The sequence below is a fragment of the Leucopleurus acutus genome (assembly GCF_964270905.1).
Source record: "Leucopleurus acutus genome assembly, chromosome: 8".
NCBI lineage: Eukaryota > Metazoa > Chordata > Mammalia > Artiodactyla > Delphinidae > Leucopleurus > Leucopleurus acutus.
In genome coordinates, this window is record NC_139151.1 from 94256817 (window position 1) to 94282638 (window position 25822).

Here is a 25822-nt window from a genome sequence, read left to right on the forward strand (position 1 = left end):
GACTCTATGCCTACCCTCCTCCTGCCACGTAAGGAAGGGACTCTTTGCCTAACATGACCTCTTCTCAGAGACTCCTGCCTCTGTCATGCTTACACTCTAGGCTTTGGCAAGCCGATTCCACCATCTTCCTGGACAAGCCTTGATATCCCTATTTTACAGATAAAGACACGGAGGCTCAGTGGGGTAGGCAGCTTGCCAAGGATTACACAGCTCTGTGAAATGGGATTAGCATGTAGGTCTCTCTCAATTCAAAGTCCATACTATGAACTGGTCCATTATTCCCCCTCCCACCATGGGGCTGGGGAGGGGTCCTCAGAAGGTAGTTGACCCCTGAGAGCCCACCTGGGAATCTGGGTCTTCTTGTTAGGGCCCCTAGACTGTGGGGCTCCTGGGCAGCCTCTCATATAGTCCTAAATATCTGTCTAACTTAGGGCTTCCCAACTGATGTACCCGAATGGCTGGTTATCTCCTCAGCCCTGGGAGCAGAGCTCTGGGTGGGTCACCTCAGACCAGGCCCAGTGTTGTCTGTCCACATCAGGGTGCTGAACAAATATGTGTACTTCTCTACGTGTATCATGATGTGAAACACCTTGGGAAGTACTGACGGCTCTAACCAGTCCCCTCCCTGCCCTGTACAAATACACTTCCCAGAAGGGTGGGGATTCATGGTCCTCTCTGGGCCTCAGTCTCTTCATCTTACAAGTGGAGACGGAAGTAGGTGATGTCCAAGGCCTTTCTAGCACTGTGAATCTGAGTGTACAAGCCTTAGAACCCGGGGTTGAGAGGGAGCAGGGTTTGCATGGGGCCCAAGCAGCCTGCAAAAAAATAGGAAGGGGAGCCATGGAGAGGGAGAGGTCAGAGACTATGGCTCAACCTCATCTTGAACCTTTGGCTGCATTGGGCCAGGTGGGGAAGCTGCAGGTTTCAAAGTGTCTGCTCTCCCCAAAACTGCACCCTCTGTCAGAGTGGCCCCTTCTTCATGCTGAAAGCCCTCTGGTCTCATTGCTTGGGTTTCAGAGAAAAGCAAGGAAGGACCACATCTGTTGGCCTCATCAGCCAGTGAAGGAACAGTGTGGCCAGGATTGGTGGGGCTGATCTTTTCCTTCCTGACGGAAGCCAAGAGTCAGGCCTCAGAACTGGGGTAAGATGGGGTGTCAGGCAAGCAGACTGAGGTGTGGCAGGGTGGAGCGGGCAGGCTCCACCATTGACCTAATTCACTTTGGCAGCAGGTGAAGAGAAAGGAGCTCTTGTCTCAGGTCAGACCTGAAGTTCAATCAGGGCTTAGCCACTTACTTGTGTGACCTTAGGCAAGTCACTGAACCTGAGTCTCAGTTTCTTCATCTGCTAAATAGGGGTAGTAATATCTCAGGGGGTTGTTACAGAGATGAAACGAGAGACAGTGGGAATGGCATTATACAAATGAAAAAGTGCTGTCACTCTACAGCCATAGTCTGGCCAGGGTGGCTGATGGCCTGCATTCCTCTGCTACCCCTGGCCTCCTTCCCCCAAATGTCAGGGGTCAGTCCCAGCTTCAGGCTGTTAAGGTCCTCAGGAGAACAGGAGCCTGTCACACCGGCTCCTGGGATCATTGCTCCTTGGGTTCAGCCTCTGTAAGACCAACAGGAGGCCTTGGGCTCTAAAATCCTGGGGTTCCTGGGGACGTCTGATCTGGATGTGTTTCTTCCACCCCATGGTGTTGGTGGTGGTGGCGTTTGCTCACTTGCGTTGTGAGCAGCTGACAGTGCCCCCAGAGCTCTTGATTTGCCCCATCTCAGTCCCCCAACAACCCTACGAGACAGGGGATCCTGCTAGTATCCCCATGTTAGAGGTGAGACGTTGGCCTCAGAGAGAGGTTCAGTAACTCCCTTGCTTAAGGTCACACAGGAGGAAGCAGAGCTGGGATTCAAACCTAAGTCTTGAAGGAAATGTGAGATCCTAATCATGCTTTATGGCCTCCTGATTTTCTGGTTGCCAGGGTAAGAGCTTTTTTTTTTTTAAATTTATGTTTGGCTGCGTTGGGTCTTTCATTGCTGCCCGCGCGGGCTTTCTCTAGTTGCGGCGAGCAGGGGCTACTCTTTGTGGTTGTGCGCGGGCTTCTCATTGCGGTGGATTCTCTTATTGCGGAGCACGGGCTCTAGGTGCACAGGCTTCAGTAGTTGTGTCACGCAGGCTCAGTAGATGTAGCTTGCGGGCTCTAGAGAGCAGGCTTAGTAGTTGTGGCTTACGGGCTTAGTCGCTCCGCGGCATGTGGGATCTTCCCGGACCAGGGCTCAAACCCGTGGCCCCTGCATTGGCAGGCAGATTCTTAACCACTGTGCCACCAGGGAGGTCCCGGGTAACAGCTTTTTATTTTTATTTTTCTGTTTTAACAACAAGGGGAAAAGGTAAGACCCAAGATGGAAAAATAAGGTAGTAGGAAGGTCAAAAAGCCAGCCCCTGGAGTCAGCATGGGTTTCAGGAAACACATCACCTGTCACACATGAAAACAAACACAGCCACCTGTGACCAGTCTCTTTTCACGGGCAATCGGGACAAAGTCCAGAGAACTGCAGAGCTGGGTGGCCAAGAACCAGCTTGCAGGTGGAGTGTCTGCTGACAGGCAGGTTTCCAGAGTAGAACAGCCAGGCCAGGCTTTCTCACTCCACTTTCTATCCAAGCTGACTGAGCTCCCACGGGATCAGTTGTCTGACTCACCAAACTGGCTGGACGTCCAGGTCTCAGGCAGGCCCCTGAGGCACAGCCCGGAGGCTTAGGGACAGAGGCCCCCCCACCCTGTGGAGGGCAGAGGCCTCCTTCCTTAGGTGGCCCAGCCCTGCCCTGTTCCACCCCACCCCCCTTGCCTGAGAGCAGCAGTAGTTACTCTCTGGCACAGAAGCCTCCAGGCTGGGCAGGTATCTGGAGGCTGGATCTAGGCCCCCAGCGGGCTTCAGACTGTTGGTCATGAAATCAACAACTTCCGGATAATCATCATCATCATCGTCATTGGTGGCTTTTACTTGACACTTACTGGGTGCCAGGCATTTTATGGATACTAACTCGTGTAAGCCTCACCATAGCCCATTATCAAGTCCATTTCACAAGTGGGAAAGTTGAGGCAGAGGGGTGAAGTGATTGCCCAAAGCCACACAGCTGGTAAGGTGTGGCAGAGAGTGGGAGGGAGGAGGGGGCCAGGGGGCCAGCATGGCTCGAGCCCTGCTAGCTGCTAGTCTGATTACAGTTCACCTTCACACCTGTGAGGGGTGGGGGGGTTTAGTCTCCCCATTCACTGCTAAGGAGGCAGCTCTGTAGGTTACATGGCCCGTATGTGGCAGATCCAGGGGTGGGAACCAAGGGCTGCTGTGTGACTCTGAGTCCAGTTCTCCTTCAATCTCTATGCGGAAGGCCTGGCGAGCTGGGGCAGGACAGCAGATGGAAAGAGAAAAGCCTGGACCAGGCATCTGCAGGTCCTCCACTGTGTGTGCAGCCCTGATTTTGCTCTGTGACCTGTGGTCTCCTGCTTTCTCTGGCCCCTCTGAGAAAGGCAATGATCTCAAGTCTTCTGCACAGTGGCTATCGCTCTGTGGTGAATGATGAGGGAATGTGCCTTCAGGAAGTGGAGGATGGAGCAGAGGTCCAGGAAGCTTCATGTGAGATTCTCCCCGGCCAGGACCTGCTGCACCAGGGACCCCAGGCCTTCCTGCATCCCACTCAGAGCAGAGGGACCAGGCCATGCTGGGTCTCAATACATGAGAATCCCCTGGGAAGCTTAAAAAAAAAAAAACAACCCTATGCCCAGGCTGCACCCCAGGCCAATTAAAGCAGGATCTCAGGGGCTTGGGGCAGGGGGTTGGCGGGGCAGGCACCAGCACGTTTTAGAGCTCTCCGGATAGTTCTAACGTATGGCCAAGACTGGGGGCCACTGCTCTCGAGCAACTGGGAGACGGGGAAAGTGAGTCCTGGCTTTCCGGGGTTAGTGGCCCCCTGAAACCGGATGAACGCGTGCGCCTGCCCCAAGGCTATTCAGGGACACCCAGGTTCTGGGGTCAGGCTGGAGGGCTCCTCCCCCAACCTCAAGTGAAGGATAAACCAACCTCCTACTCTGCAGGGGTGGACTCACAGAGCCCCAACACAGACAAGAGGCTCTCTTAAAGAAGGGGATCTTCCCCAGGGGCTCCGGGGAAGGCGAGGGAGCCTTGCTTGTGGGCCCTGGCATGCAGAGGTGGCTCAGGGTGCTCACCCTACACATGTCCCACCCCACCCCTTGGGGGAAGACAGAAGAAGGCTGAAAAGAGAGTCTCAGCTGATTTAGGGGCAGTGGAGCTCAGACTCCCTTTGTGTGACTGAGTACTTGAAAGTCCTGGTGTTCTATGTGGAAGTTCCTTCCCCTCCCCTTCACCTCTCCATCTATCCACCCAACCATCCCTCCACTCATCCCTCCTTCCATCCGCCCATCCCTCCATCCCCCATCTATCCCTTCATCCATGTACTCATCCCTCCTTCTCTCCCTCCATCCCTTCCTCCATCCATGCATCTAGTCTTTCGTTCAGCAAATTTGTTGGGAGCCTACTTTGACCTCGTAAATAATACATAGTCTCTCCCCTCAAGCTATCACAGTCCACGGGGGAGATGGGCAAGTAAGTAGAAAATTACTGTACAGCATCATGAGTTATAATAGTAACCTCCACTTACTGAAAACCTACTCCATGCCAGGCATTTTACCCGCATTATCTAATTTAATCTCTGGGCAAATCTGCCAAAAAGGTTTTATTTTCCTCTTCTCACAGATGAGTTAGTTGGGATTCAGAGAGGTTAAGTCACTTGTCCAAGGTCACACAGCTAGGAGGTGATAGAACATCATTCAAACCCAGGCAGTTTGATGCCAGAGCCCATCGCAGGAACTGCTCTAGTATCCAGTGCCATTGGAAGGAAGCAGAGGGGGAGGGCTCCTAACCAGCATATGTGTTGGTGGGGAGCGTGTGGCCCTGATGGTGGTGGCAAGGGTGGCTGGAGTAGGAGGTGTCCTGGAGGAGGTGGATGTCTGAGGTCTGAATTAAAGGATGAGCAGGAGTTAGTAAAATATTAGTAGCATAATAATTCCATTGTATAAACTGATTTGGCATAAAATTATATATTCGGTCAATTTAAATCGGAGTTGCTTAGAAATGGTCCGTTTACCTGCTATAGAGTATAACAAAATCAGCACCTCCTTCCTACTGCTCACAGAGCTGTCAGGGCCTGTTCCCGAATTTTCCAAATGAGATGTGCTTGCACCTCGTTCCCTTGTTTTGTGGCTTTCCAGACATCCTCACAGGAAAGCACGGGCAGACCTTCTAGTGTTTCTGTAAAGCACAATATTGGGAGACTCTCTCTTTGTTCATGAGCAAGTGAAACGCTCACCCTTCGCTCCTTCCACAAGTGCCGATAAAGACACTTACCCAGCTCCAGCTCACCCAGCCCCGACTGTGCGAGGCGCTGATCTCACTTTTCTTTATAACAGGGGGTTCATTTGGGAAACGAGGTCCTGTGAGTCCTTTCTCTGTGGCTGTGCGTTGGCAGAGCTAGGATTCGAACCCTTGTCTATTCGATTCCTGCCGCCCAGCTCGTTCTCCCCCAAGATCCCGAGCTAATGGCAGTCCTGATCCTTGCCACCTTTTACAGACACTTGTGTGTGTGCCATCTGATCCCCTGCCCCAGGGGCCTGCAAACTTCTTCCATAAAGGGCCAGGCAGTAAATGTTTTAGGCTTTGCGGGGCAGTGGCCTCTTGTCATAACCGGCCCACGCTGCCGTTGCCTGTGACAGCAGCCGTGGACAATACAGCTGGGTGCCAATACAACTGAACTTATTTATTTTAATTTTCCGTGTTACAAAACAGTCTTTTTATTTTTTCCCAACTATTGAAAAATGAAAAATCTGTTCTTAGCTTGCAAGCCGTACAGAATAGAGGCGGTGGGTTGGATTTGATCCACAGGCCCCACCTGGCTAATCCCTGCCCTATACCAACCTTTATCCTTATTGTTGTGGATGAGGAAACTGAGGTTCAGGCCTCAGGGTGCGCGGGCAGAGCTAGAGCGTAACCCCGGGCCCTCTGAATCCGACTTTGGGGTCTCCTCGGGGCTTGGTGGTGGTTATGGGCTCCCTGAGGTTGATGCCAGACCCCATCACGGGGCAACCTGGATACGTCCCCAGACTGAGCTGACTCCCAGCCCTTCGTGGAACCGCCCAGCTTCTGCCCAGCATGGAGAACGTGTTCATCTCCTGCTCCCTGTTTCTGTGAGCGGGGAATGTCAACGCTTGCGGGGCAGAAACACTTTGTATCCTGGATCTTGGCCAACAGGCCCTGGAGCCACGCACCCCGGGCTCTGATTCTCAGCCCCTTCTCTTCCCTCAGGCGATTCCCAGGTAGTCTCTGGGCCTGCCCTGATTGGCCAACCCACCTGCCAGTCATGGGGCTGCCTGGCTCCTGTTTTAGTGTCTGAACCCACCCAGCTGCCTCCTGGAGAGGAGGGGGCGGCCTAAGGGGCCAGGAGGCCTGGGTTCTGTCCTTGCTGGTCCATGTGGCCTTGGGCAAGCTGCTTCACCGCTCTGAGTTTTAGTTTGCTTGTAGGATGCTGAAGGGCTTTCTTTGCCCTACGCCTGCTTCAGTTTGTGTGAGTGACAAGAGGCCAGCGGGGTTGCCCGGAGAATCGGGGGATACCAGCCCAGCAGCCTCTGCCTCCTTGCCCACACACCAGAGCTCCTTTGAGCAGTGACCTTGGTGCTCACCACCTACCTGGACAATGGAATCCCAGCCATCCCCAGAGACCCCTTTATACAGCCTTGGCCGCTCCCCGGAAGGCAGCTCTTCACAGATCTTGACCTTGGGAGTTACCACTGCCTAACGAGCTATGTTTCTCGGGCAAGTTACCTCATCTCTCTGAGGCTGTCCCCCCACCCCATGCTCCCCAGGACAGGAAGACCTTCCTCACCTTCTGGGCAGGTCGTGAGGATTAAAGGGATGACGCATGCCAATGGCTGTCCAGAGCCGATGCTGTTCAGGGGGATGCCAGGTGTTCACTGTTGTGAACAGTGAACAAGAACTGCCCCTTTCTGAACACCCGCCGCCCAGCAAGGCTGCCTCAGACACCCAGCCTGAGCGGAGGATGTGGGAGCCGGAGAGTGGAGAAACTCCCTTGCCTGTGCAACACGGCTGGCGGACATCAGTTACCAAAGGACTGTTTCAACACTTCTCCAATTTCACAAGAATGCAGCCAGCATCCCATTCCCGCTGCTGCCCGCTCAAATGCTGTGCTGGAGTTCTTCTGGGGAAATGATGATTTATCTATAAGCTGCTTGGGGCTGAGAGACTCAAGCAGGTCCCTGATAGGAAAGAAAAACAGGCCTCCTTTGGTGAGAGACTCCTTCCTCTCTTGCCGTTTCACTCCGCGCCCGTTTACGAAGCGCCTGTGGTTGTCAGGCGCTGCGCTGGGAAGGGAGAGAGGAGACAAAGCTCTCCTTCATGTGGACCATCCCCAGCAGTTCCTGGGGCCAGGCCTGGGTTCAGGATCTCAGATCTCTGGATCTCCTGACACGGGGCGGGGGTGGGGGGAGGGCACGGAGGGGAAGCCCTTGTTTTCTCCCCCTCTGGGCCTGGGGGAAGCCCCAGGTGGAGTTGCTGAGGCCAGACTTCCCTGGTTCTGAGTCACTGCTGTCCCCGCATTTCTCAGACCCAGGTCTTGGACCCTGGAGCCTGGAGGAGTGTTCAGTCTCATCTCCCCACGTAGCTCTTGGATTCCCCGTAAGGCTTTAGTCAGATGTTGCTTCCATGCCACTTGTGACGGGGTGCTCGTGGCCAGGCCGTCTTTTGCTTTGTTGGAGGCTTTGCTTCGTGCTGTGCCCGAATCTCCCCCTTAACTCTCCTACCCTGGTCGCTGGAGGTGTCGAAGCTGGGCTCCCACTTGGCAAAAATGATGCGAGAAGGGCGAGGGGACCTCCGTGTGGACAGGGGAGAGTCACAAGGCTTAGGACTGCCTTGCACCCTTGCAGGAGGAAGAAGGGATAAAGCCCATGCCTTGGGCCCTCTGTTCCCTCTGCTCAGTGGCCTGCTTCTCCCCACCCCCCAGCCCAGCTCTGCCCACACAGCTGTCCCAGTCCAGCTGTCTCGGCCCCAGCTGCCTGTGCTGGCTCCCTTAGCCCCATGGGGCCTGAGGGCCATGGCCATTCCTGGGGTTTCTGGCCTCAGGGAGCCTGAGGGTCTCCTCCATAATTTTCCTCTAGGCTGAGCCCTGGTGAAGTCGCTGACCCAGACCCCAGCTGCCACCTACCCCCCACACCCTACTGCATGGCTTTGGGTCAGTCATCTAAGCTCTCTGGGCCTCCGGGTCCCCTGAAACAGGACCTGACCTTAGTACCTACCTCATGAGGTAGTTGGGGGGGGGTGAGCTGGGATGATCTGGGGCCGGTGGGTCTGGGGTACCCACCAGCATTGATTCCCTCTCCTCTCCCCAGCCCCCAGCCAGGTCCCGCCCCGCGCTGACCGACCTGCCTTCTCCGCAGCGAGCTCCCGGACCAGCAGGATGGGGTCATCCTGCATCAAAGTCACCAAATACTTCCTCTTCCTCTTCAACTTGCTCTTCTTTGTAAGTATGACCCGTGCTACCCAGATGCCTCCAGAAGAGATGCTCCTCCCAGGCACGTCCCAGTCCAAGACCCTCCAGCCTGGGGATGGTGCTGGGGTGTGGCTGGGGCCAGGGGGCTGAGGCCAGACTGTTGGAAATGGAAGCAGGTGGGAGCAGTGAGGAGATTCCCAGCGTTCCCAGCTGGCTGGATGGCAGAGCACTGGATGGCTCCCCCAGCCTTCCCCCTTCCTGGAGCACCGAGCCCGCCACACCCGGGCTCTCAGGGCCGGAGGTGGGCGTGGGGAGAGGAGAACCCCCGGGGCATCCCCTGACTCCTCATCGGGAAGTTGTAGGGGAGCCTCTGGGATCTTTCTCGTCCTGTCCCGACTCTCCATCCTCCTCCGCCCACTCTGAAGAACTTGCCTGTTAACACGTCTGGGTCTCAACTGCCCCCATCACACTCCCACCCACACGGTGGGGGGTGTCCCTGGAGCTCCCAGAGAGTGGGCAAGAGGAGGCTGGGCTCTGGGCCGGGGTGAGGACACAGTGGTCCTTCCCCAGACCCACCCTGGCAGGCGTCACCCGGTCATGAGCCCCGGGGCCGCCCAGATATAAGCTCTGTGCACATCTGGGGCTGCTTTTCCTGGGGCCCCAATTTTCCTCTCTGGTTTGGCAAGACAGACTCCTGCCTTGGAGTTGCCAGGATGATGGAATGAGTGTGTATGTGTGTGTGTGTGTGTGTGCGTGTGCGAGATTATGTGTAAGTATATATGTGAGTGAGTATATGTGAGGTTATGTGTGTGTGTGAGTGTGTGTATGTGTGAGTATATATGGCTGTGAGGGTGTGGGTGTGTGAGCGGGTGTGTGTGTGAGTGTATGAGTGTGCATGTGTGAGAGTGTGAGTGTGTGTGATGGGGGTGGGGCTGTGGGGAGAGTGGCCTGGAGGGACCTTCAAAGGAGTGCTGCTGGGGACTGTGGCCTCTCATGGTGTTGGTTCACCCTATACTGTTAAAAACATCAGATTTTTTAATAGGATATTTATTATGATTCAATTTTAGTTTTTAAAATGTACACATACATGAATATTTTTGAGAGGAGAAGAAAATACCTCCAAATGTTAGTGTTGGGATTCCTGGGAATTTGGGTTTTATTCTTTTTGCTTCTCTGCAGTTTCCAAATTTTCTACAACAGACATGAATTTCTTGTAGAAAAAAGAAGTTTTACATTACAAGTTACATAGGATTATAGAAAGTTTGGAAAATAAAGAATCTTTCTAAACTCCCCCTCATAACTTTAACCCAACACACAGATACTTACAAGTGTGTTCCTGGCACACACAAGTACACCCATGTGCACACACACACACACACACATACGCACATGCACGTGGACAGCCCTGGTGTTGCCTGCCCTACTGGTCGTCCACCTTGGCTCCGACCCCAGCTCCCCTCTCAAGGACGGCACTGGGGCCCCACTGCAGCTCTGGCCCTCCACTGATGGCAGCCAGGCCTGGGCACCTGGGTTTCCCAGCTTGGCGGTCAGGTCCCTCCCAGCTGGGCCAGGCTTCTGGAAAAAAGTGGCTGCCCACACAGGCATGCCTTTCCTGGCAGGCACTTGGCTCCCAGGCTGAGGCCCACCTTTAAGGGCCAGCTGGCCAGGGTGGGGTGGGGAGTGTGGGAGCCCTGTGGTTCTGTCCCTGGGGCTCTAGGGACTGGAGGGAGGAGTCTGGGCTATAGCCTAGGAGGTGGCGGGGCTTGGGGTTCAAGGGCACAGACACCCCTCTCCCCCCATGCAGTGGGAGGGAGGGAGGTAGAGACTTCATGGAGAGAGGGAGAGGGGTTGATGGTTTAGGGCCAAGACGTCCCTTCTGCTCCCAGTCTCGCCTATGGAGCCAGAGCCTAGAGGAGCCTCCCTTGGGCCCGAGCTCTGGGGACCGGTCTCGCTTGGCCTCCTCCCAGCCACTCCAGGGTCCTGGGGGGCAGGTGTTCACTCCCTGTGTGCTGGGGCCCAGGACGGGGCCCATCAGGATGGTGGTGGAGGGGGTGTTGTGTGGGAGAGGGGAAGCTTTTATCACAGGAGGGAAAGGAAAGAGTGAGAGGAGACTGTGTGTGTGTGTGTGTGTGTGTGTGTGTGTGTTCATTCACAAATACTTCTCCACCAAATGTGTCTTTGACACCCCTGTGTATTCAGACCCCGTCCTGGGTGCCGGCTAGACATTCGCCAGCAGATGAGCCGCGACTTCTTCACTCGCAGGGCTTATGTTCTGGGGGGTGATGGGCTTCGATCAAATGCTCACTCCAATGGATGATAAAATTGCAGTTGTAGGCGCTCCTGGGAAAGATGGACATGGCCCCTAAGAGAGAGCAGATAACAAGGCACTTGACCTTGTCAGGGTGGTCAGCAAGAGCTGCCTGGAGTTCTGTGTGAGGCTGGGGAGAGCGGGGTCCCGGCAGCAGGAGCGGAAGTCCAGCACAGGGGGAGGGGGCCAGCGCGTGCCTCTCCGGGGCTTGGGCGGCGTAGCCCTTCCAGGAAGGATCTGGGTCTTTGTTTCACGCACAGTGGGAAGCGGTTACACGACTGAACTCGTGGTCTGGCAGAATCACTCTGGTTGCCGTGTGTGCTCATGCATGCACGCGGGTACACGTGTACCTCCTCGCCTTCACTCCCTCCGGACCCCAAACTCCCCAGAAAATTGCCCTGTCGTCAGCTTTTCTCAGATCCTAGGAGACCCTGAGGCCGCAGCTGCCGTGGCCGTTCTGGGGGTAGGACGCTGGCTGTGAGACTCCTGGCTCCTGTCGGGAGATTCTGGTGGGTCTGGGTGGGGTGGGTTAAGGTGGGTTTGTGGTTCCTCCCCCAGTCTGGTCGGCCCCCTGCCCTGGCCTCGTTTCTGGCTGTCCCGTGGCCTGGCACTGATCCAGGCACACCTGGTGCTCAGGCCATTGTCACCAGACGTGCAGGGGAGCTGAAACGGCAGCGCCAGGTACTTCGCTCCCTGGGTTCCGGGAGGCGAGCCGAGGAGCCTGGCTGGGCAGTCTGGGATTTTACTCTCTTTGGGATTATATTTGCCCAGAGGGAAGTTTCTGCCCTGTCTTGAATTCTCTATTTGGGAGGACTGTTCCCCCCTGCAGCCCTGCCCCGTGAGTGCAGGAGGTGAGCGGACAGGGGCTCCGCCACGTGGGTCTGAGGTGGCAGGGGCAGACCACGGGCCAGCTGTGCTGTGAGGTGTGAGGCTGGGGTGAGCAGGGCTTCAGGAGTCTTTGGGAACCTGACTGCCGGGTCCTGTAAAGCCCACCTTCCTCCCCGCAAGCTGTGCAGTCTGAGGTGCCCGCACTTTCGGGTGGGGACTTCCTCTCCCCAGGGACTGGCTTTCTAGGCTAAGGCCCGGGACGGACCTGAAGTATCCCTGCAGCTGATGTGCCGACATCTGGCACAGCTGTATAGTCAGACCTGACTTGGAGCCCCTGATGAGTGAATTGGGTGACCTCGGGTGAGGTTAGGACCTCAGTTTCCCCATCTGTCAAGTGAGGACGATAACAGGGCCCATCAGACAAGGAGAGAGGAGGGGACAAGTGAGTGGCTGGGGACAAATGTGGGGAGGTCCTTGTACTTTCCTCTTCCTGGTCGTCAGCCGCTGTTGTCTTTAAGGAACCTGGGCCAGGGCGAGACGAGTGAGGCACTCACTGTGGGATCAGAAACAGCACGGCACTGCATGACATCGGGGCCCCGCTCCTTTTCAAAAGGAAAAATCAGGAACACCAAGCCTGTCTTTATTGAAAAGCTTGATATTTTGTTCATCATGATGGATTCTTTTCCCCCCATGAATTTCCATTTCTTAAAAATGATTGCTATAAACTCGTTTATCTTGGTTCCTGCGTGTTTTTGGTGTCCCCTGAATTTTCACATGTGCGGCAAATGCCCCATTCACCTTACCCAGCGTCCCAGCTCTGGTGGTTAAGGTCTGTAGAGCAACGCTGATAAATCCCTGGGACCCAGCGGCTCATCGCAGGCTGAGGGCGTTATCAGTAGCTGCTGCTCTTGCACCAGAGGTTACGGGATGGTGGCTGAGGCGGGGACCCAGGGCTGGTAGTAAAGGTGGGTGGGGACATGCTGGGACCCTGAAGGTGGGTTATCCCCCAGGTAGACCCAGGCCAGGCCCCAGGGAAAGGCCAGACTTATGGGGTGATGCAAGCCTCCCCGCCTCCATCCCCTCAAGGGAACCTATGCTTTTGCCGGGACTGCAGGCCCTTCCCCAGCCGTGGCTGGCTTAATGGGGTCTTGCTGGGCTGATCTTGGCTGGGGGAGGTGGGCTCCGGTTGTGGGTCTGCCCCCTGGTGGAGGGAAGAGAGGCAGGGAATACCTGGGCCTATGCCAGCCACCCTACCCCATCCCCACCACCATTCGTTTGCTTTTCTAATCCTGCCTTTACACAGTTGGGTTCATGAACTCACTCATCCGCGGGGGGGCCCTCAGCACCTGGTGCGCCCAGGCCCACAGAGCTGCATGCAACCCAGCCCTGCCCTCAGGGAGCTCACAGTCTAGCCAGAGAGACAAGTGGCAGAGTTAAACCCAGAGGGAAAGGCTATTAAGGAAGTGTCCCACGGTGGTTGCCACACAGTAGAGGCCCCTTAGTCTGCCTGGGGGTCAGGAAGCCTCCTGCGGAAGGTGGCCTTGGAGCTGAGAGATCTGGAAGATGGGTTGGGCTCTGAGGGTCATGTCCCCCGAGGGTTTCCCCACCCTGAGCCTGGCTTGTTGGGGAAGCTCCCAGCCCCCAGGCTGGGACAGGGCCAGGAGATAAGTAGTAGGGTACAGGCTGCACCCCCAGAGCCGGTATGCTCAGGTTGACCACACGTGGGGGTAGGAGGGCCTCCCCACTCATGGCCCTGCTGTCTGGGTTGCTGGAGTTGGCTGGACTTGAGGTGCGGGGCCTGAGGCCACCCTGACATCCCTGGCTGGACAAGGATGTAGGCAGCTCCCCTGTGTCCCCCCGGCCAGGCTGCAGGGGCAGCTGGGAGCGGCCCCCACTAACTGCCCCTTTCTCTTTGCAGGTCCTGGGCGCGGTGATCCTGGGCTTCGGGGTGTGGATCCTGGCCGACAGGAGCAGCTTCATCTCTGTCCTGCGTAAGGACCCCTCTGCTCCGCCTGCCCCAGCTGCCTCTGAAAGGGGGCCGAGGCCGCAGGCAGGGCTGCTCCCACGAGTACTTGAACCTCAACGCCGTCCCTTTTCCAGCTGCCCTCAGGGCCTCGCTTAGGTCCTGCATGCTGACCATTCCACCTCGGGCCTCGCCCAGGTCCTGCATGCTGACCGCTCCGCCTTGGGCCTCTCTGCAGGGGTTTCCAGAAGGAATTTTCTCTCCCTCCCCAAACAAAGCTGCCGTTGTCTGGAGAACACTGGGTGGGGGATGAGAGAGGCTTGTTCTCCATCCTGGCCCCCTCCCTCTGCCCTGACCTGAGAAAGCCTCTTACACCCTCAGTTCTTCCATTTGCCGGCTCAGCAAAACGTGGCCAACAGCCCCTCCCCTTCCTAGTTCAGAAAAAGGGCCAGGAGTGGCAGATCGTCAGATATGCGTGAAGCGCCTACTGTGTGCCTGGCACCAGCCAGGTGGGTCAGGCAAGTGTGCTGACGAGGAGGTGCCGGGCCCAGTGTCTGTCGTTTGTGGTCATGATGTGCCAGGCATGGGGCCAAGCATTTGGCATAGATAAACTGTCTTAATCTCACAACAGCCCTGTGCAGTAGCAACTTCCTGCCTTACAAATGAAGAAATGAGGCTCAGAGAAGTAACGTCCCTCGCTCGAGTTCACCCAGCCTCTGAGTGATAGGTGTGGGACTCGAACCCCCAGAGCTTTGGTCCTAAATGCTGCACGTGGTAGGGGAAGCCCCTTGTCTCACTCTTGAAGCTGGAGGAAAAGAAGCCCAATGATGATGATGAGCGCCCTTTCCGATCTACTCACAGTCACCACCAGGAAGTCTGCCAGGCTTGCTGCGCTAGCGTCTAGTGGACGTCCTGAGGAGGGAGGGAAGCAGAGCAGAGCACAGAGATGCCACTCCCCTCAGCAAGTGTGACCTTGGCTCACTTCCCCTCCCAGCAGCTGCCCTCCCCTGGACTCAGGCCCGTGACAGCTGCTTGATTTGAATGAAACGGAACCAGGCTAGGATGGGTGATGGAGGGGCCCTGGGGGCTAGGCCTCCCCTCACACATGAAGGGAAGCAAGGAAGATCCACCCTCCAGCCACTTCCGATGCCGTCTGGGGCTGTCAGTCCTCACTTCTGCTGGGACTGCTCCCCATTCTGGGCTAAGGTTTAGGTTTCCAGCCCCACGCCCTCCCCACATGGGACACATCCCCCTTGGCCCTGCTCGGCCCAGGCTCCCGCTTCCTGGGCTGTGGCCCACACCCAGCGGGCACTGCATCTCGGGGCAAAGTCTCAAGGCCCAGCCCGCCCACGGCGTTTGTGCCCTCTGCACCCCGACTGGGGCTCCGGGGAAGTCCTGCTGCTCCTCCCTGTTCGGGGCTGAGAACCTCAGGCTGGCCAAGCCTTAGAGGCCCCCTGGAGGCGCCCGAGTGCCTTTACAAATACCAAGGCCTAGCCCCACCCTAAGGGATCTGACTTCAGATCAGCACTGAGGTTTTTAAGAATCTTCCCAGGGGTTCCTAGGGCAGCCAGGGTTCAAAAACACCAATCTGCTAGCCCGGTCACTATACCCTTGGGTAAACTGAGGCTCAGAGAAGAGGAGAAAAAGACTCGCTGAGAGTCACACAGCAAGTGAGGTCAGATCTGGGAACCCAGGGCCTATCGTGTGCCAGGCCTGCATGGCACGGCTCTTCCCTTACCAACTGAATCCTCTCCGTGAGTCCATGGGGCTAGGCATTACTAACCCCATTTTACAATGGAGGAAATTGAAGGGAAGGGAAGGAACTTGTCCAAGGGCACACACACAGCTAGAGGGTGAGGGAGCTGGGATGTGGACCAGGGGGCATGGCTCCTGAGACCCCATCCCCTGTACCACAGGGCTCTGCAGCACGCCCCGCGTTCACACCGTAACGAGCGGAATCAAGCACAGTGGTTAAGGGCACAGACCGTGGAGCCGGGCAGCCAGGGTTCCCATCCTGGTTCTGCTGTCTGCAAGCTGTGTGACCCTGGGCAAGTTACTCCACGCTCTGTGTCTCCTCATCTGTGAAATGGGGACAATAACAGACAGTATATCATAAGGCTATCATGAGAAATGAGGCGAGTTAATAAGAGTTTCTAGTAAATAGTAAACCCTACATAAGTGATTGTTAAATGAGTTTATAACACCATCTGAACCTTAGAACATCTTTAAGAAGTAGGAATTAGTTTTATTTCACAGAGCCAAAAATAGAGGCCCAGAAAATGGCTTGCCCGGGGTCAGAGCCTGTTAGCAGCGAACCTGGGGTTACGTGGCACCCTCTTCTCGTGCTCCTCAGTCCCTTTCAGTTTGGGCCACTTCCTCCCCACCTCGCTGGTACCTCCGAGGCCCAATAAAACCAAGGGAAGATGCTGGCCTTGGTGCAGTGTGTGGGCTACCCCACTCCTTCCTAAGTCAGGTTGCTCAGATCAGGGCCAGCCTGAGACCCAGGAGGAAGACAGGGACTGGTATTGATGAAATTTTCTGAGAAAAGAGAGACGCCACACCGCAGCTCGGCTGGCCTCCCAAGAGAAGGACCCGAGTGGGGGTCTCAGCCTCCAGCCTTGCCCCTTGGGCCCCATCTGCGGCCTCTTGCCTGCTCTGGGCCTCTGGGCCCTTACAGACAGATCAGGGTGCAGATCTACCCTCATTGGGCCACGGCAGAAATTCAGCAAGATGGTTTGGATAAAGGGCCTTTCTCAGGGCTGGCACATAGTGGATTTCCAGGCAGTGCCACTTGCCTTTTGATGGGGGGAATATTCGCTGGGAGGGCTTGTTGGAACCCAAACCCAGGAAGTTTAAGAAAAGCAAACTTTGCTGGCCTTCCCCTGCTGTGGTTGATGGCTGACAGCCAGGGCGGTGAGGGCCTGGAGCAAAAATGAAGCCCCTCACTCAGCCCCCCGGGGCCTCTGTCCGGCTCCTGGGGGCTCCTGTGAGGAGCTGAGCGGGGGCCTCCCTCCCCTGGTGCCTGAGAGTGGAGTGGGCTGGCCAGGGCTTTTCCTGAGCTCCAGAACATTCTGTCTGTGCCCAGGAAGTGGATGGAGCTGGATCACACTTTCCTCCCCACCCACACTCCAGCTTTGTCGTTATTCCTTAAGGACCCTAACGCCCCGTCCGTGGTCGAGGTGGGGATTCAGCCCCTCTGAGGTGCCCCCAGGGAATGGTGGTCAATCAGCCTATTGACGGGCAACTGTGGCAGCCCTGGCTGTGCCCGAGACATCGGGGAAGCACATTCACCATGCAGATTCCAGACGGTCTCCTGGAAAGTCTGCCTGGCTCTGACAGACCCGGGAGTCTGCATCCCTGAGAGGTGCTCCTGATCTGCTGAGGCCCCCTTCTGGAAACACCCCACACCCTGAGAGTGCCGCGCCAGCCTCCCTGGAGTGCCTGGGCTGTCAGGGGAGAGAGCCCGCAGCGCCCTGCCTGCCGGGGGGCGCGTCCACCCTGGTCCACCTAGCGCGTCACAGCCTCAGGGTAGAGGGGACCCCACGCACCCCACACCGGGGAGCTGGAGAAGGACATGAGCTTCTCCCTGTGTGATCCGTTGGGATTCTTGGGAAATGCTGGTCAAGTGCCCCGATGAAACTTCTGACCTCCACCTACCCCGGGGGCTCTGTCACTGCCCTTAGGCCCCTGTCTCTCCGCCTCAGGCGTGTTGCCTGTCAGACTCCTCTCTCACTCACACTGATCCGTTCTTTCTGACCTTCTTTTTATTTTCCAAACACACCGAGCTTACTCCTTCCTCAGGCCTTTGCACCTGCTGTTCCCACGGCCTGGAATGCTTTTCCTCAGCTCTTCCCTCGGCTGACGGCTTCATTCTCAGCTGAGCGATCATGTCACCTGCTCAGACCAGCCTTCCCCCACCACCCCGGCCCCTCCCTGCCCATGTCCTTGACCTTAGCCGGCTTCAGTAGCTTCCCGACCCTTCACACAGCCAGAAGAGACACTCCTCACCCCATCAGCTTCGTGGCATGGGGACCTCGGCAGGCTGACGGCTGTATCCCCAGCAGGTGGCACAGAGCCTGGCATACGGTGGGCCCCGGGTAAATCTCTGGGGGCTGAACACATGAATGAGCGTCACGCCTGTGTCCGTACACATGCCCGGTGCTTCAGTGCAAAGAGTGTGGCGCTGGGGGGTTGCCTGTCTCCAAGTCCCAGCTCTGGCCCATGCTGGTGGGCCTCTCTGAGCCTCAGTTTTCTCATCTGTGAGATGGCTGTGCTGGTACCTACTGGGTAGACTTCTGGCAGAGGGGAGACGGCACATGTGAAGTCCCTGAGGCCTAGGGAGTGGGCAAGGGAGGCCGGCATTTGGTCACGGAGGAGGAGGGAGGCAGGCCCTCAGCGTCTGCGGCCTCAGCGGAACCTGCCAGTCTGGGGTTCTTTCATTCAACAGTTATTCATCCAGCCCTTTGCTGTGCCAGACACAGTTCTGGGGGCGGGGGGTTCAGCAGGGACTAGAGTCCCTGCCTTCGTGCCGCTCGCAGGCTTGTGGAGACAGCAGACAATGAGCGAGACAGGCCGGTAGAACGAGAGTCTTTTCAATCCTGGTAAGCGCTAAGGAGAAAAACGAAAGCGGGACGGTTGGGAGGTGGGGATAGGATAGATGGGGGGTGGGGCGCACATCTAGGGGAGGCAGCTTCCAGAGCTGGTGAAGGAACGGGCTTCCGGCTGGATGGCCGACCCCAGAGCCTGACCCCAAGGCAGGGATTTGGTAGCAGACCTGCCCCGGTTTTGTACTTAGTATGGGCGAGATAGGCTGAATCGGATGCTCTCGTCCACCCGCAGAAACCTCGTCCACCTCGCTCAAGGCGGGGGCGTATGTCTTCATTGGCGTGGGCGGCTTCACCATGCTCATGGGCTTCCTGGGCTGCATTGGTGCTGTCAATGAGGTCCGCTGCCTGCTGGGGATGGTGAGTACGGTCCTCCACCACCGCCCGCCCAGCCCCCCTCATCCCGCCCAGAAGGGCCTGAGTAGAGCCCCAGCCCAGCCTGGGTGAGGGCGTCTGAGGCGCGTAGGACTTGGTGGGAGCCCCCAGCTGACTCTGTGCCTGCTCTGTGTTCCCAGTACTTTGCCTTCGTCCTCCTGATTCTCATCGCCCAGGTGACTGCTGGGGTCTTATTCTACTTCAACATGGGCAAGGTAAGCACCCTCCTCGTCCCCACCCCCCGACCTGGGCTGGACCAGCCACGTGGGGTGGGGGGCAGGGTTGGCCTGGGGTGGGGGGCAGGGTTGGCCTGGGACGGGGGCTAGACAAGAGGCCTCTTAGTTGTCACAGAGAAACCCATAGGTGGGGAATTTCCTGGCGGTGCAGAGGTTAGGACTCTGCACTTTCACGGCCAGGGGTGCGGGTTCAATCCCTGCTCAGGGGACTAGGATCCCGCAAGCCATGCGTTGCAGCCGAGAAAAGAAAAACCGGGAACCCGTAGGTGCCAGGTCAGCCTCCCAGGCTTCCAGCCCCCGGTGGTCACATGACAGGATGCTAGAGGAGAGGACAGTACAGGTCGCTGGAGTCGCTGCTGGGCCCAGATCTTGGCTCGATCCCACTACTTTCTAGCTGTGTGGCCGTGGGCAAGCTGCTTTCCTCTCTGTGCCTGTTCCACCTTCTGTAAACTGGGGACATTAATAAATTTAACTCTCAGGGTTTCTGTGATGATTCAGTGAGATGATCTTTATCTTAGCAAAACACTTAGCACAGTTCTCGGCACCTCATCCACAGGTGAGGCCCAGGGAGGAGACTGTCAATGAAAACATTATTTCCGTGTCAGCGGGAAGACACTCAGTGTTGAGGAATAAAAAATCAGACATGCTGGGGCTTCAACTCTAAGGACATTTGTTGTTGACTGAATCAGAAGTCAGGTTTGGAAGCTCGGAGGCCCTGGTTCTGGCTGTCTGTTCAGCATCCTCACTGTGACGGCTTTCCTTCATCTTGCCACTCACCTCATGGCCGCAAGATGGCTGCCACAGCACCAGGTACAACATCTGTGCTGCTGTGGCCTGAAGAAAGGGAGTGGGCTACTGCCAGCCATGGCCACCCCTTTTATCGAAAAGCAAGCCTCCCAAAAGTCTCCCCCAGTCTGGGTTATTAACACACCCCTAGCTTCAACGGGGCTGAGAAAGTGAGTATCCAGCCTTCAGGCTCTAAAGACAGAGACATAAGAGAGGAGGGAGCTGGCGATGACTATTGGGCCTGCCAGTCGATTGTGGCTCTCACGGTTATTGTGGAGCACCTACTCCGTGCACGTGGTATTTTCTAGAAGCTTTATACACATTGTCTCGTCCTCCCAGCAGCTCTGCCGTGTAAGTGTTACGTTGATGAGCAGAGAAGCAGATGCCCAGAGAGATGAGTAACAACGACAGCAGCGGTAGTAGTGATGATAACCCCTCATCCCTAATCCCTCTTCGGCACACACCAGATACTGGGCACAGTGTTAGCCACTTTACGTTCCTTCTTTCCCTGAGCCTCACCTCCTCATCCTGCAGGTGAGGGGTGAGGGCACAGAGTGGTCAGTGGCCAGGCCAGGTGAGAGCCCAGGCTCCCTGAGGCCAGTCGGAGTTCACCCACGGCTCAGCTGAGGCTGGGACCCTGCCTTCCTCCAAGGCTACAGTTCTTGTCCACTGACTGGGCTGGCAGAGCCAGCGGCCAGGTGATCTCCTACATTTTACCACTTGAAGGTCAAGTTGCCACAGATCTCTCTTGGAAGGAAGCTGAGAAAACATTACAGCAACATCAACAACTAATGCTTAATAGAATTTAGAACAAGCCTGGCACTAAACGCTTTGCATGTACTGCATTTAATGATTCGTTCCTCACAGCAAGCCTTTGAGGTCACGGGTATGAATATCCTCATTTTCAGATGTGGAAGCTGAGGCACAGAGAGGTTAAGTCACTGGGCCAAAGGTCACACAGCTAGTAAGTGGCAAAGCCAGGATTTGAACCCTGGCAGCCTGGCTTCTGGGTTCATGCTGGTGAAATGTTCATTACAGTGGTTCCTACCTGAATCTGCTTTACTTATTTATAATCCGCCCAGCCTGTTTCCCAGGAGAATTGGAGCTGGCTTCCAACATAGGCATACAGCAACTAAAATCAGTATGAGAAAGATCCGAATGCACACTGAGACAGAAGAAGGCCACTGTTCCTGAAGCTAGGGGACAGCATACTCAATAGCAGCTGAGAGCTAACTTGAACACTGAGCTTCCTGGCAGCCAAGGCAAAAGGGGAAATAGCAGTTTAGTAGATGAAGGGAAGTTCGCTTGGTGCCAGACAGAAAGCCAGTGTTTAGGGAAGGGAAACTGCTTTTCCAATGCAAGCACTATGGGATTAGGTCTTCATTTCCACCCTGTGGCACCTGGGGCTTCTCTGGGACCCAGTCACTGGTACATTACAAAGAGAGTGGTTAAGAACTGGGCCCCAGTGAGCTGGTTCCTGTGACTCAGAAGGTGGTCAACATGGCAGGGGTGTCAGGCAGTCCACCTTTTCACCCCTGTTTCCCCATCTCACAGTAATAAAGACGGTGCCCATCTGTGAGCGCCAACCACGTCCCAGGGGCTGAGCTAGTCACTTGGCGCACGTTTTAGTTTTGAGAGCATTTTCAAGTTTAAGAAACTGAGACCCAGAAAAACAGTGACTTTGGGCCACGGTCACACTCAGCTCAGATGCATCAGAGCAGAGATTTCCATCTCCATCCCTCCGACCCAAGGCCACGCCTTCCTCTACTCCATGCTCCTCCCCTCGAGCTGGTATAATCTGCCTGGCCGCTGACATGCCTTAGAGACGCTCCCGGCCCCAGAGCAGGGCTTGTTTGGAGAATCAGCTCTCCTGACTCCAGTCCAGGCTGTGTCTGTCGTGGTACCTCACCGTCCCCTCCTGTGCTTCCCCGCAACCCCCAGGCTCCACACCTCACACCTCCCGTCCCCAGCCCCAGCTGGCCTCACCTTGGCCCACCTCCTTTTCTGGAAAGCGGGGAAATTTCCTGGCTTTGCTGGGGAAGTTCTGGCGCCACTCGATCGCCCGAGTTGGAATGAATGATTTATTTTTTCTTTCCTAGCGCATTGTAAATCCCAGTGGAAGACTAAACATGCCCTGGTGGTGTTTATTCCTGCAGATGAGGCCCAGTTGGGGAGGTGGGACTTGTGTGAGCCTGAAGGAAGCAGGCTTTCTGGAAGGCGATGGGTCCGATCTTCCTTCTCTCTCCAGGCCTCCTGGGCGGGTGGGAGGAACTGAGCCTCTGGGCTCTCCCTGAGGTGGTCTCCAGGGCCGTTATCTGTCCTTCCTCCCAGCAGCCACTGTTCCCAGGGCAGCAACAGGGGAGGCTGGGTGCCCTGGGCAAAGCACAGGCCTTCCAAGCCGTGGGTTCTGTGTCTGTCAATGGAGGAGAATAGACCTGGCTGGCCCCCACCCCTGCCAGGGTTGCAGGGAACCCAGACTGCAAGGCTTGTAGAAAATATAGAGTGGTGGCCCAGGGCCTGGACCCCGGAACCAAACTGCCCATGCTGGAGCCCTGCTCTGACACCCTCGGCAAGTTACTCAGCCTCTCTGTGCCTCAGTTCCCTCCTTTGTCAAATGGCAGTAATCCTACAGGTCTGCTCTATTTATCTGCGATTCCAAAGTCCAAAAAACACTTTGAAAAACAAAAATACCATTTGCAACTCATTTGGTGGCAAAATGGAACCGGAACGGAAATGAGCTTGTTGATGGCCATGGTTTACCCCCTTTAGGTGCCCCTTGGGAAATATGAATGGGAGAGATTGTGGGCGGGGGGTGACACATAGCTCCCAGCCCTTCCTAAAATCTGAACGTTTCTCAGTGCCAGAGCCCACTGGCCCCAAAGGCCACCTGATAGTGTGGTGGCAAGGCTGGAGAGCGTTGACAGATGGGAAGGGCATAGTGTCCGCCTGGTGCAGAGCAGATGTTTGCTGGCATCGTTGCAAGAGTTTATTATTACTGTCACCATTACTAACTTCACTAATGCCTAGTAAGGGCCCAGTAAATGGCAGCTGTTCCTGTTGTCACCGGTATTAATGTTCGTATTAGCAAGGGCTGTGGGAACCAGGATTTAGGTGTGGAGTTAAGATTCCTCTGGCTGTTTCCTCATCTGATCACTATCTAGCCCCCGTTTAGTGGGAAAAGGACAGGTCTGGGATTCAGGGCCCTGTGTTCAGGATTTGAGATGGGGGGGCGCCGCTATTTGCTGTGTGACCTTAAACATGTTACCCAGCCTCTCTGAGCCTCAGGTGACCTCTTGGGCCATTCCCAGCTCTGACACTCTGGGATTCTGACTTGTTCTCTCCAGGCAGTGAAGGGTGGGAGGTCAGTGAGGAAGGAGGTGAACTTGTAACTGTTTCCCAGCATGTGCTGGGAGCTGGGTTTGGTGCACTCACGCAGGCTGCACCACTGACCTGCACGTGTGAGACCACTGAGGCTCTGAAAGGTTATGTCAGGGGCTTGTGCAGAAGGTCTGAGGGCTGAGAGCGTGGAGGGAAGGGGCTCGCAGGGTCTGGGTGGGAGCCGGGGGTTGGGGGTGGTGACCTTGGCTGGGCTGGACTGCTGTGTGCTCCCCAGAGAGGGTGGCCAGCCAGGAGAACTGAGATTCCCTCCCTCCTCCTTCCCTCTCCCACCTAAGAAGCCCAAAGTAGCCAAATAGCCATGCGCACACGTGGTGAAACGTGTTCCTTGAGGACAGTGCCGCTCTGTGAGACATCTGAGATGTCTGTTTCCCTGCGATGGAAGCTTCCTGATCCACTAGCTTGGGTTTCTACTGCCATAGGGAGGCAGCTGGAGCCAGGACAGGGGGAGGCGATGGTGACCTTTCTCTTCCCTTTTGGGAAGGGGGGAAGAAGGCGTCCAGGCTGTCCTTCTGGAAAGGAATGTGGAGAGCAATGGGCGGAGACTCTCAAGCACCTGCGTGCGTGGCTCCCATACCTGACTCAGGCCCCACCCTCAGGGAGCCTATGGGGGCGGGGCCGGGAGCATACTACGTGGTCCTCCTGCTGAAATCTGGGGTAACTGGTTATGTAGATTGCAGCCGGACTCTCAGAAAAGACTTGGATGGTCACTGAAAGTAAACATGCCACCCCCTCCACATTCACCAGGGCAAAGGGTCCTCATTTCTTGCCAGGATCCCAGGACGAAGCCTCAAAGCATTGGCAACACCTTCTGTGGGAAACCGGGGAGGGGACAGGAAGGTGTGGGTCCCTTACATTGCATGGGGGTACCTCACTGTAAGAGGCAATTTGACACATTAGAGCATGGAGAGAGGGCTGAACACCATCCCAAAGGGCCATCAGAGGGGCCTGGAGACTTACCCTGGGGAGGAGGGGGTAAAGAGGGACGTGGGTGAGTCTCAACTATCTGAATGATGTTTGTCCTGGGAGAGAACAATTTGATTTGTTTTCTGTGGTCCCAGCTGGGACTTGGGAGGGAGAGGGAGGATAAAAACTAATGGGTAGAAGTCATTTAGGCTCAACTTAAAATGAATTGCTTGTATCAAGAGCCTCCCCAACCTGCAATGTGCTATTTTGTGTGATACTGAGGTCCCCATCACAGGGAGCATTTAAGCAGAGCGTGGTAAAGTATGGGGAGGATTCTTACGTTTGGTTGATATGTTGGACTCAAAGGTGTCTTCTAATTCTACCTCGCTGAGAAAAGTCACACTACAAGGTGACATAAAAGCACAGCATGGGGTTGGGAGGAAAGAGAGTCATGCCAGAGGATGGAAGGATCTCAGGCCAGGTGGAGATGGTGGGTGGCCTGCTGTGATTAGAATCTCAGGGTTCCAGAGCTGCATATGGCAGGTTATGGTCATATCTCGTCTGCTTGCCGTCTGTCTAATCTTGGGAAGTTGTTCTCACTGTCTGAGCCCTGGTTTTGTCTTCTGGGAAGTGGGGAGGATGGTATTGGGCAGAACCAGGGCTGGCTTCCTGGGTGTGTACCCCGAGCAGCCACACAGTGTCCCACACTTAGAAGGGTGCCGTGCTTGGTTTGATGTCTTGAAATTCGTAATCACTTTGAAATAAGGAGTCCTGCATTTTCATTTTGCACTGGGTTGTAAATTATGCGGCCATTCCTGGGCAAGACTCTTTATTACATGTGAAAGCAACCCAGATCTGGCTGCAGGCTCAGCTGGATCAGGCTTCTGAAGGCTGCCACCAAGACTGTCCCTCTCCAGGCTCGGCCCTGCTCCCCTCCATTGGCTCCCTCCTCAGGCCAGCTATCCCCAGTGGCTCTTGGGGTGGCCACCAACAGCTCAGGCCCTCATCCCACCAGATTAGCAGAAATAGAGGGCCCATGTGTGTGACCTCGGGTCACATGCCCATCCCTAGACCGCTTGCTGTGGTCAGGGTGTGGAAGGCACTAAGTGGCAGCCTGGGTCTTTGCCCATGGCAGCAAGGGGGCAGGGCTTCCCAGCCACATGGAGGGATTGAGGGGTGCTTACTGCTAAGCAAGGGAACTGCTGTTTCAAGAAGGGAGAGTAGCTGTGGGGCAGGCAGAAACCACAGAGAGGTTGCAGCAGGGATGAAGTGAGATGGCGAGTGTCTTCTCACTCTCCCTCCCTGCTCCTTCTTGTCTCAGGAATGGCCTGGTTGCCAGGGTAACTTCCCTGGGCTCCTGACACCGCCTCTTGGGCATTTGCTTCAGTTCCAAGCTGAACCAGCCCCTGCAGCCATGGTCCCTGTGGCCCAGTTGTGTCCCTCAGCCCCATTCTGGGCTGGAGGATGGTTGTGGTGTTTCCATGGAAACCACCCAGCCTCAGTGGAAACCACCCAGCTTCCATGACCTTCTCATTTCTGGGGCCTGAAACAGGGAAGTCTGTGCTGCTGCGGCAACCATGCCGGGTATAAATAGAGCCCAGGTCGGTGGGGGAGGGTGGGTGGGAGGATGTGGGGAGATGGCTGTCTATGCACATGCCTCTGGGGACCCCCTCCTTTCCACGCCTCAGGGATCATCTGCTCACTGGGGAGTCGAGGTGGAGCAGAGACAGTCGGGGCAAAAAGACTGAGATTCTGCAGGCAGACAACCCCCGCTGTGTGACATGGGCAAACCACTGAGCTTCTCTGGGCCCTCCTTAAAACTGCTCTGACCTGCTGCAAGGTATGGCCATGTGGT

The 25822-nt window shown here is 56.1% G+C and overlaps 1 protein-coding gene across 2 annotated transcripts in view; it reads left to right on the forward strand.

The window, feature by feature from the left end:
- Nucleotides 1–25822, forward strand: part of CD82 (CD82 molecule) — a 49735-nt gene that overhangs the window by 16642 nt on the left and 7271 nt on the right. Inside the window, exons 2-5 of one of the 2 annotated variants that reach the window (XM_082844364.1) lie at nt 8465–8595; nt 13620–13692; nt 18504–18628; nt 18784–18858. In XM_082844364.1, the coding sequence (XP_082700490.1) occupies nt 8533–8595; nt 13620–13692; nt 18504–18628; nt 18784–18858 (336 nt within the window). In that variant the 5' untranslated portion in view covers nt 8465–8532. The remainder of the gene's footprint in view (nt 1–8464; nt 8596–13619; nt 13693–18503; nt 18629–18783; nt 18859–25822) is intronic. The other variant, XM_082844363.1, reaches the window with a different exon arrangement.